The sequence below is a fragment of the Oryx dammah genome, unplaced genomic scaffold (genome assembly GCF_014754425.2).
Source record: "Oryx dammah isolate SB20612 unplaced genomic scaffold, SCBI_Odam_1.1 HiC_scaffold_26, whole genome shotgun sequence".
Taxonomy (NCBI): domain Eukaryota; kingdom Metazoa; phylum Chordata; class Mammalia; order Artiodactyla; family Bovidae; genus Oryx; species Oryx dammah.
In genome coordinates, this window is record NW_024070210.1 from 44,589,568 (window position 1) to 44,601,080 (window position 11,513).

General features: G+C 42.9%; 1 protein-coding gene across 1 annotated transcript in view; it reads right to left on the reverse strand.

Annotated features, from left to right (window-relative positions):
- The window catches only part of MYO5C (myosin VC), a 100,742-nt gene that overhangs the window by 42,153 nt on the left and 47,076 nt on the right, over positions 1 to 11,513 (reverse strand). Inside the window, exons 20-25 of the mRNA XM_040227605.1 lie at positions 10,287 to 10,452; positions 8,877 to 9,023; positions 6,770 to 6,934; positions 5,417 to 5,510; positions 4,542 to 4,605; positions 164 to 344 (exon numbers count right to left, since the gene is read on the reverse strand). Of these exons, the coding sequence (XP_040083539.1) occupies positions 164 to 344; positions 4,542 to 4,605; positions 5,417 to 5,510; positions 6,770 to 6,934; positions 8,877 to 9,023; positions 10,287 to 10,452 (817 nt within the window). The remainder of the gene's footprint in view (positions 1 to 163; positions 345 to 4,541; positions 4,606 to 5,416; positions 5,511 to 6,769; positions 6,935 to 8,876; positions 9,024 to 10,286; positions 10,453 to 11,513) is intronic.

Here is an 11,513-nt window from a genome sequence, read left to right on the forward strand (position 1 = left end):
GTGATGGACAGGGAGGCCTGGCGTGCAGCAATTCTTGGGGTCGCAAAGAGTAGGACACGACTGAGCGACTGAACTGAACTGAACTGAGGGGACATGAAGCTGCTCTCTCTAGTGCAGGTCAGACAAATCAGCCAAGAGCTTGTGGATGAGTGAGGAGTCCTACCTTTGCCTGCTTGCTCAGCCGGGCCACTTCCCCTTTCAGGCCATCAGAGGTGACCCGCTCTTCCTCCAGCTGACGCTGCAGTTGCATCTTCTCATCCTTGAGAGCTTTGATTTCTTCTTTCAAAGACTGGATCTGCTTCTCATAATCTTGTGTTTTCAGTTCAAAACTTTTTTCAAGAAGTCTAAGCATCAAAAGAAAAATTTGAACCATTTCTAAGGTCTTTACCCTTAATTAGAACTACACATCATTTTGGAAATAAGAGGAGACTCAGAAAGGAAGAGCCAAGTGAAGACCTATTGTGATGATGGTGGCATTATAAGACTGTTTTTATGTCCCCTTAGGTTAAGGCAGCTTCTTACATCTTCAGAATCAGAGAAGTGTGGCTCTACAGTGATCACACACAGGGAACACAGGAGAGGGAGGCTGAATTTAAAGACTCAGTGGTTGTTGGGGTACTGTAGCCCCCAAGCCACCCTGGTTCCACATGATTCCCTAAAGGGACCACTTCACTCAACAAAGACCTTGGCACATTCTGCCAAGTCCTGTCTCCTGCCTAGAATCAAGGATCCTGGAACAGCTTGGCTTAGTCCTAAACAAGTTAATATGGCCATTTAATAAGGAAAAGGGTCCGGCTTGTCAAACATTTTAGAATAAACTGCAGCAAATCCAGGTACCCCAAAGGCCACAGAAAGCCAGTTCCTTGTAAGAAGACTGTGCAATTAAATACAGGGTAAGTGCCCAAGAAAATAACCCCAGACAGATACAGAACCTAGACCAGCCCCACACAGCCCACAGGGGCCCAGTCAGAATTGAAGCTGTCCAAGGAGCTCTGTGAGTTTATTAAATCATCTTCCCACCTGCTGGGCTGTCAACTCAGTCCATTTTATGACTTGCTTTTATAGTACAATGGGGAAAATCCTGAGGAAAAGAGTCATATTCCCAATAGGATTTTGTTTCTTTTCTTCTTATAGATATTAACAAACATTTAAACTTTGTTTTCAGATTAAAAAACAAAAACCAAAAACTACAGTGCTCCTAAGAGTCCAAGAAAATACATTTGAAGAAGCAAATTGCAACCAGAAATTTTATGTAAAGAGAATCTTAAGACTTGTAGTCTAAGACTTGTAAGCTGACCGGGAGTGTGCCCACTGACTGTGGCACCCTTGAGGCTCTAGAGGGTTGTGATGGGACAAGTTTTTCCCAGTCAGCTGACCAGGGACCACACTGAGCTGTGGGAGAATGCTGAAGAGGACTGTAAAGAGCTCAGGCTGGCTCCGGCTGGCTCTCTAGCCCCTGCTTGAAATGATCGCTCCTAAGTGGCCTCAGATGACCAGGAGATGCCAAGAGCTGAGCTCCTCTCTTCTAAAGTTAAGAATTAATGGAAAAACAGACTTTTCAAAGTCTGTTAACTAGCCCTATTTATTTATTTATTTATTTATTTTAATGTATTTATTTATTTTTTATTTTACTTTACAATTCTGTATTGGTTTTGCCATACATTGACATGAATCCACCACGGGTGTACATGCGTTATTTAAAAACTGATGTAAATATGATCCAGCAATTCCACTCCTAGGTATACATGCAAAGAAAAGAAAACACTATTTTAAGAGAATACATGCACCCCAATGTTCATAGTAGCACTATTTATAATAGTCAAGTTATGGAAGCCATCTAAGGGTCCATCAACAGATGAATGGATAAAGAAGATGTGGTACATATATACAACGGAATTCTGCTGCTAAGTCACTTCAGTTGTGTCTGACTCTGTGCGACCCCATGGACGCCAGCCCACCAGGCTCCCCTGTCCCTGGGATTCTGCAGGCAAGAACACTGGAGTGGGTTGCCATTTCCTTCTCCAATGCATGAAACTGAAAAGTGAAAGTGAAGTCGCTCAGTTGTGTCTGACTCTTAGCGACCCCGTGGACTGCAGCCCACCAGGCTCCTCCGTCCATGGGATTTTCCAGGCAAGAGTACTGGAGTGGGGTGCCACTGCTTTCTCCACAATGGAATGCTACTCAGGCATAAAAAAGAAAAATTTCCATTTGCAACAACATGGATGAAACTGAGGGGTCTTATGCTTAATGAAATAAGTCAGACAGAAAAGGACACTGTGTTTTATAGGTGGAACGTTAAAAAAAAACACAAATGAATATAGCAAAGCAAACAGACTCATAAAAAACAAACCAGTGGTTACCAGTGAGGAGAGGGAAGGTGGAGAAGCAAGAAAGGGGAAGGAGATTAAAAAGTACAGACTACTGTGTATGATATAAATAAGCTACTAGGATATATTGCATAACACAGGGAATATAGCTAACATTTTATAATAACTACAAATGGAGCATAATATATAAAAATTTTGAACCACTATGTCATACACCTGAACCTAAAATAGTATTATAAATCAACTACACATCAAAAGGACTTCCCTGGTGGCTCATACAGTAGAGAATCTGCCTGCAACGTAGAAGACCTGGGTTTGATCTCCGGGTTGGGAAGATCCCCTGGAGAAGGGAATGGCTACCCACTCCAGTATTCTTGCCTAGAAAATTCCTTGAATAGAGAAGCCTGGCAGGCTACAGTCCAAAGCATTGCAAAGAGTTGGACAGGACTGAGCCACTTTCACATATGCACACACATACATCAAAAGAAAAAAAATTGATGGAGGATCAGGAAACACTTTATGTATACATTAACTCTTGGAGTTCTTCAGTGACACTCTCTCCCCTGACTTCTCGGCATCCTGGCCCCCTCATCCAGACCCAGATTCTTCTGCTAACTAACTTCACAGGAAAGTTGTACATGCTGCCACCAAGGCAACACTGTGCCATCTAGCCTCCAACAGAGATGCCAAGAATGTTCCATCTCTTCCCAGCACTCTGCCATGCAGCCCTATCTGGAGATCTGAAGACCTGTGAATTTACTCCTTAAGAGAGAGGGGCACAGACTGGAGCCTTTAGATCTTAGCAAAGCGTTTGTTGAAACAGGAAATATGGGGCTGGTACAATTCAAGGTTATGGGGACCTGTCTTTTTAACTAATTTTTATTGGAGTATAGTTGATTTACAATGTTCTGCTAGTTTCTGCTGTACAACAAACTGTGCCAGTTACACAAATCTACTCTTTTTCAAATTCTACTCCCATATAGATCATTATAGAGCACTGAGTTCCCTGTGCCATACCGTAGGTCCTTGTTAGTTATCTATTTTAGATACAGTAGTGAGTTTATGTCAATCCCAATCTCCTGATTTATCCCTTTCCCCTTTGGTAACTATAAATTTGTTTTCTAAATCTGTGATTCTGTTTCATAAATAAGGTCACCTGTATGATTCTTTTAGATTCCTCATGAACGCATTATCCTATACTATTTGTCTTTGTCTGACTCCACTCAATATGACAATCTTTAGGCCCATGTCACTGCAAATGACATTATTTTGTTTTTATTTGTGTATATATATATATATATATATGCACATCTTCTTTGTCCACTCCTCTGTTGATGAATATTTAGTTTGCCTCCATGTTCTGGCTGTTGTAAGCAGTGCTGCTATGAACGTTGGGGTGCATATAATATTTTGAATTATAGTTTTCTGTAGATATATGCCCAGGAATGGGATTTCTGGATTATATGGTAGCTCTAATTTTAGTTAAGGAACCTCCACACTGTCTTCCATAATGGCTACACTAATTTTTATTCCCACCAACAGTGTAGAGGGTTCCCTTTTCTCCACACCTTCTAGCATTTATTGTTTGTAGATTTTTTGATGATGGCCATTCTGAATGGTGTGAGGTGATACCTCATTGCAGTTTTGATTTGCATCTCTCTAATAATTAGTGATATTGAGCATCTTTTCATGTGCCTCTTGGTCTTCTGTATGTCTTATTTGGAGAAATGTCTATTCAGATCTTTCATCCATTTTTTTTGATTGGGTTGCTTTTTTTATATTGAGCTACATGAGCTATTAGACCTGCCTTAACTTTTGTGAGGTAAGTTACATGCCTTACTGTCTGGGACAAGAGTCAAGTTTACAGATACAATATGAGGGTGGGGGAAAAGAAGGACGGTTTATTTAAGAGGCAATAATTTTCATCCCTGGACTTGAAAGCTGAAAAAGGTGGCAGTCTCTGAACTTCTGTCTTGGTAATAAAGAGCAAGATATTCCCAGTGGTCCACTGTGCCCATAACTCCAGAACCTGTGCAGTGTCTCAAATGTGCACCCTTGGGGAGGTAGCTCTCACAAAGCTGTCTCTCACTTCCTAAAAATATCCACACTGTGCTCTCCTGTGTCTATGATCTGCAACCTGCAAGCTGAGAAGCAAATTAGAAAATAGCAGAGAGAGAAGGAAGCAGTGGCTTTAAAGCAAATGAGATTTCATACACTCTTCGTTGTTCTTCTTTTTGTACATCATCAAAGAACTGCTTGGTGAGGTTATCCATTTTTTCTGTGAAAAGAGAATGAATGCTCTTTGAAATAGGTGTGAAAAGCAATGCCTCGATTGTTTCATGCCACATTTAAGAAAGTAAGAATGTAAGAACAATCAGGTGGTATTTATTATTAATTGGACTTAAGATGAGAGTCTGTCATCTTTTATAAATTAGAATTCTGCAATTAGAATCTGAACTGGACAAGTACAGACAGACAAGCCAGGCTGCGGATGGCTGCTCCACACGCCAAAGGAAACTGACACTGCTGGTCCCAAGGGTCTGCGCCTGACAGCCCAGGGCTGACGTGGCTCAGTGCTAAAGAGGCGTCTTTGTTCAGGGCCAGGACTGGGTACCACTTGCACTGGGTAACTTGGCCAGAGCTAAAATTTGAGTGCAAATCCTTGGCAAGACACAAACATTATCCCAGCATTGCCCTGACAATGCACGAGGATGACTATAAAATTTTTTAAAAATGGGATTCTGAACGATCCCTGTTACCACCACCCACAGTCATCACTCCCTCCCCATCTTCTGAGAGAACAGCTCCAGGCTTACGGCCCACCCAGCTGTACTTTGCAAATGGCCCAGGAGATTCTGAGGCACAGACAGGGACTATTGTGCTCTGATAAAAGTTGGAAACAAGCCAGGTGAACCTGCAGGGTCCAGTTGCCACAATTTAAATACAGTTATTCTTTGTGGAGGGAAAGTTTTCTCATTACACCAGATCCTTCTGGTTCAGCCTGAAACGCGATTCCCCCCCAGTGCCTATTTCCTGAAGCACTAGGCTTGTGAACCGGTGAATGTGCATTGGGCCACCTTGGGCTTTACCTTTCAACTCTTCAGTCTTCTCTTGAAGCTTCAGCTGTATATGTTCTTTCTGTATTTCCAATTCTGAATTATGCTTCTGAAGCTTTGCCAGTTTCTAGCAAAGGGAAGGGGAAAAATGGTTTTTTGAAAACCTTGCTTTGAGCTTCATCACCATTGCCTGCATATTTTTAAATTAGTTATTTTTTGGTCTCGGCGCCCATCCATAGGTAACAGCTGGCAGCAGCCCACTGCGAGACGCTGTGTTTAGCTCCACATGCAAGGGCCCCATGTGACTTCAATAGACGCTAGTTCCCAGCCTCATCCAACAAGGGCTGAAATCAAGGAGAAAGAACCAAATCCAAGGTCTTCCCAAAGTCAAGGCAACTCCTCTGTCTTTTTATTGGCTTAAAATAGCCAGGGTATTAACACATTAATACATTTAATGTAGGAAATTTATGATATAAAGTGGATTCACACTTCGAGAGTCTTATGACTCAGGAAGGATGTATGATCACAGTAGTTCTCCAGTAAAGTATCTGCTGGGCTGGCAGCTGGGGGCCCCTGGGTGCTGAGGGCTGGTGACTGGCAGTGTGGGAGATGCCAGCCTCTGTGTTGGTACAGCCGGGCACCTGGTCATGGGAAAGGCAGAGGGATGCCCGAGGACTCCAAGCTGTCACCACTCTGGGTGTTGTGGGACTTTAGAAGGTGCAGAATGGATGGTAATAAATACTGGGTTTGAAAATATCAGCTCACGCTTTTGCAGGGCTATATGAGTCACTTGGCTAAACTATTTCACCTGACAATTTTATCCTCACAGTAATTCTGTCAGTCCCTTTTTGTTATTCCCATCTTCCATATGAGGAAACTAAAATTCAGAGAGGGTAAGCGACTTGTCCGAGTTTCCCAGACAAACAAGATCTAAACCTGGGACACCTGGTTTTTATATCTACTGCTCTTTTCACTACAACACGGAGATGCAAACCTGCCCATGCTTTGCACTGCTGCTCTGGGGATGATGCTTCCAGGGTGCATGTCAGGTGGACAAGTGACAGGAGACCAAGGTCATGCTGGATGAGAGGGAAACATTGACTAGGGCCCTTTCTCAGGGCTTCCATCATTTCACACAAGTGGAAGGCAGTGAAAACCTTACAGTGTGCTTCTTGAAGCACGGGTCTCCTCTTCCCCCTACCCCTTTTCCCCCCAGACCCTAGGCCTCAGATCTCCCTCCTCTAAAATGCAGGCTTTCTCTGGTAATGGAAGCCAACAGCAAAATCTGATTTCTCTGCAGAAGTCATCTCTGTAGGAAATGCTGCACTGTGATCTTTTCCACAGAAAGACTCACAAGCTACGTCCACAGTCATTTCCAGCACAGACCTCTTCCACGGAAGCCCTGTATCTCATCCCCTTCTCCTCATAATTCTGCCTGTGGGCGGCCGCTCTGTCCAGTTCAGATTCCAGTTTCTGAATCTTCTCCATGTCACCGGCCCGAAGGGCAGCCAGGCTGGTCAGCTTCTCCACCAGCCCATGGTTCTCTTTGTTCTGGAGGAAAGAAACATCAGATACTTAGGGGTTTACCCAAAATAAACAAGCTGTTCCATTAGCTTCTCGCAACTTCTCATCGAAGTGAGAGGTTTTTTTTACAGTGACCACGGTTATCATCAGAATGGCCTGTAAGCAACTTCACCGGTGAGAAAAGGGAGGTGGAGCTGCTCAGGCAAATGCTTTCCTGAATTGCTGGATCTTTTGGTCCAAACCCTGGAGCTCCAGGACAACCCTAGTTCTGTGAGTTGAACTGGGTCCTCTTCATCTCCCCAGATTCACATGTTGAAGTCCTAGTCTCCAGTACCTCAGAATGTCACTGTATTTGGAGAGCTGGTCTTAAAAGAGGTAACTAAGGTAAAACGACGTCATATGGGTGGACCCTGATTCAGTATGACTGGTGTCTTTATAAGAAGAGATGTGAGAAGAGATATAAGGACAGATGTGAGGGGAGGGGAGACGACGTGAAGACATTTGGGGAAGAAGGTCATGTGTCAGCCAAGGAAAGACGCCTTGGAAGAGACCAAAGATGCCAACACCTTGATCTTACACTTTCAGCTTCCTGCACCGTGAGAAAATAAATATCTGTTGTTTAAGCTGCCCTGCCTGTGCTGGCTTATCCTGGCAGCCCTAGGACATGAATACCTGGAATGGAGCTCAGGCAGTGTGGGGTCTCCCACAGGCCCTGCTCTCAGCTGGTCAGGGCTGTTTTTCAGGACGTTCCATACCAGCAACATAATATGCAGGACTGCTGCACAACAACTCAGGGAGGGGAAACTGTATCAAAACCTCAAGTTTCTGGTTTGCAGATTCACCCATTCACCAAGGACTCCTATGATATAGCTTAGCACTACATTTAAAGTTTATTGGAAGAGAATCTGATTATTCCTTGAGACAGATGCAGGAGTGAGTTTTATAGATCTGGACACATTCCTGGACACAGCCTTCCCACACTGACTGAGGGTGTATGGAGTTTGGGGTTTTTTTTTTTCCTATCAGTAGGAACAGAATTGGGAATCTTCCCAAACTAGGCAGGGCTGTAGTCAGACCACATGGACCTTTGGGGAAGTAAATGGCAACTCCTCTGGGCCAATACAGCTCCGAGGGAGCATGGCTTGGCATGAAGGTAGCATCTTTGTGCAAATTAGAAAAAGACACTCATGTCTCAAGGCAGTACAACTTTACACCAAGACACATGGGCTGGCAAGTGAAGTCACACTGGACTTTAGCTCCACCCCCTTTCTTGGGCAAGTACCCTTGTGCAGTGTGCAACCTACACACTTGTATGTATCAGCCCTTTACAGTGTACTTCTGCTTCCTAGCTCAGGCAATTCATATAAACTGTTTAAATCTCCTAACATGGGCATAAATCTTAACAGTGCTGACAAAAAATTAATTAATCAATAGTCAATCTAAAAAAGAAATAAAATATTTTGTTTGAGTCAACCTGAGGATTATAACCCAGGAGACAGTTTTTCAGAAAACTGGTGACTGTTCCACCTGTTAGAGATCAAAACACCAGTATATAAGCTTTTCAGACAAAGGGCTATACATCAAAGTAAAATACTGATATTTTACATAGTCCAACAAGGCAAGTAGCGAATCACTGTGACCTCTTACAGGCTTTGAGCAGACTTTTATCTGTTAAGGAGCTACCTTGCCAGTTGGTACCTGAAGGAAATTGCTTTCTTTTGTAGGGGTGGGGAGGGGTGTTAAACAGACACTTCTCTGTCTTCTAAGGGGACTCAGTTGTTAGTGAAGATGCACCATGTCCACTAAAGGGGATAACATTTGGCTCAAATGGCAGAGAAAATTTTATGTTCAATTTTTCTTGTCTTGCCTTAAAATAACTTTATTTCATCAACAGCATAGTTAGGGAACTGGTCTGGGAATAAAATCTGTTAGAAAGCGTAAATATGAAGGATGCATTATGAACACTTACCTGGTCTTCTAGCTTTTTCTGCAAACGCTGAACTCTGTAAGTGAGCTGAATGTTGAGCACGAATCGTCGGATATTCTGAAATCTGCGTCTGGCCAGCCATGCCCTGGCATATTTCTGAAGGATTACAGCCTTGTGTTCCTTCAGCATCTTTAAAAGAAGATTTTGTGAAATGCAAAATGGGTCTCCCCTGTTTTTTCTCATCAACTCTTTCAGTGTTGAGAGATGTAACTACCAGAATACTCCTACAGGGTGAAATACCAATTTTTTGTAATCAACACACACAATTCTGTTTACCTATTTGTTTTCAGATTTTTAAAAATTGAACTCTAGTTTACTTACAATGTTGTATTAGTTTCAAGTGTACAGCAAAGTGATTCAACTATACCTATATATATATTCTTTTTCAGATTTTTTCACCATAGGTTATTACAAGATATAGTTCCCTGTGTATACTGTGTGTAGTCTTTGTAGTTTATCTGTTTTATATATAGTAGTGTATATATGTTAATCCCAAAGTCTTAATTTTTCTACTCCCCTCCCACTATCCTTTTGGTAACTAACCCTATGTTTGTTTTCAATGTCTGTGAGTCTATTTCTGTTCTGTAAATAAGTTCATTTGCATCATGTTAAAAGATTCCACATATAAGTGATGGCATATGATATTTGTCTTTCTCTGATTTACTTCACTTACGATGATAATTTCAAGCCTCATCCATGTTGCTGCAAATGATATCACTTCCCACTTTTTTAATGGCTGAATAACATTCCACGGCATATATGTGCCACATCTTGTTTTTCCGTTCATCTGTGAACTGACATTTAGGTTGTTTCCAGGTCCTGGCTACTGTAAACAGCACTGCTATAAACATAGGGGTGGGTGCATCTTTTCGAATTAGAATTGGTTCTAAATATATGCCCAGGAGCGGGATTGCAGGATCATATGGTAACTTTATTTTTAGCTTTTTAAGCAATCTCCATATGTTCTGCATAGTGGCTGCACCAATTTACATTCCCACCAAAAATGTAGGAGTGTTCCCTTTTTTCCATAACCTTTCCAGCATTTATTATTTGTAGATTTTTTGATGATGGCCAATCTGACTGGTGTGAGGTGCTACCTCACTGTAGTTCTGATTTGCATTTCCCTAAATAATTAGTGATGCTGAGAATCTTTTCATGTGCCTCTTGGCCGTCTGCATGTCTTCTTTGGAGAAATGTCTATTTAGGTCTTCTGCCCATTTTTTGACTGGGTTGTGTTTAGTAGTATAAGCTATTTGTATGTTTTGGAAATTAATCCTTTTTTGGTAGCATCATTTGCAGATATTTTCTCCTACCTAGACTTTGGAAACAATAACCAAATCCTAGCTGCAGCAGACACATATGAACAGACATTCATATCCCAGAAAGTCACACCTTTTGATACCTCCTCCTTGCCAGGAATCCTCGGGTGTAGGCCTGGATGGTGATGGTGGCCACGCGAATCAGCTGGTACAAGTTGCGGACGAGATACGCTCGACAGTACTTCTGAATGACAATGGCTGCCCACGCTTCTTTTAAGGCAGTGGCGGTAACAGCTTTCCTTGATTAAAAGAATGCAGAGTAAACCTGTTACCAATGGGGCACTGACTTCCACCCCAGAGCAACCAGCTTGAGCAATACTTCTTAACTGAGGCATAGTCCAAAGTTCTGCAAATTATGCATTAAACGTTGGAATGGTTTACGCTAACGTCTAGTCAAGATCAGTGTTATTATTTCTTTCCACCCTGATCCGAACATGGATCTTGTTCCAGGAACGAGGCACCACAGGGGAACTTTCCCACTCTTCACATTCAGGCCGATCACCCCACCATCACTCACATACCCACAAAGGCTGTAACAACATAACTGTGCTTTGGCATTGCACTTGCCCATTCATCTAGTGATTCATGTGGGAGATCATGCTGGCACCTCCAGATCAGGGGTTGAAAAGCTATGGCCTTGGGGCCACGGCTGCACCCTCCCACCTGCTATTATCACATTTTGTTGTAATATAGCTGCACTTATTATTTACATATAGCCCATGGCTGATTTCATGCTACAAAGGTAGAGTTTAATAGTTGTGAAAGCAACTGCAAGACCCCCAAAAGCCCAAGTATTTGGCCCTTACAGAAAAACTTTGTCAACTCCTATCTGACGGCCTGGAGGTGAGGAGAAAGTTCTTACCTGCAGAGTTTACTACCTCGTAAAACAGACTTAGAAATGGTCAAGTGAGATAAGAAAAATAAAATTACTACTAGAAGACCTGTAAGAGAGATCTTACTGAACTATCATTCTGCTTGGGAAGAACTGACAGTAGGAGAGCCAGGTTTTTAAAGATAGGCTGTGTAGCTCAGGTTCCCTCATCCTGAGCCTTATGCCTGACCTCCAGCAGCATCTGGGCTCCTCCACGTGACTGACACACCACAGCCTTCATCTCAGCACACCCCAAACTGGGCTTGCCATTCCACCACCCTGCCCCTACCTCCTGGCCCACGCTGCCCTAGGCAACCATCTTACATACACTTACAGTCAGCCTCGCTCTCCCTCTCAAGCCTCTGGTTTCAGTTAGTAGCAGGAGTCCCCAGAGCAGCAAAGTCCAGAGTTACCGTCTTCCCCAAACTC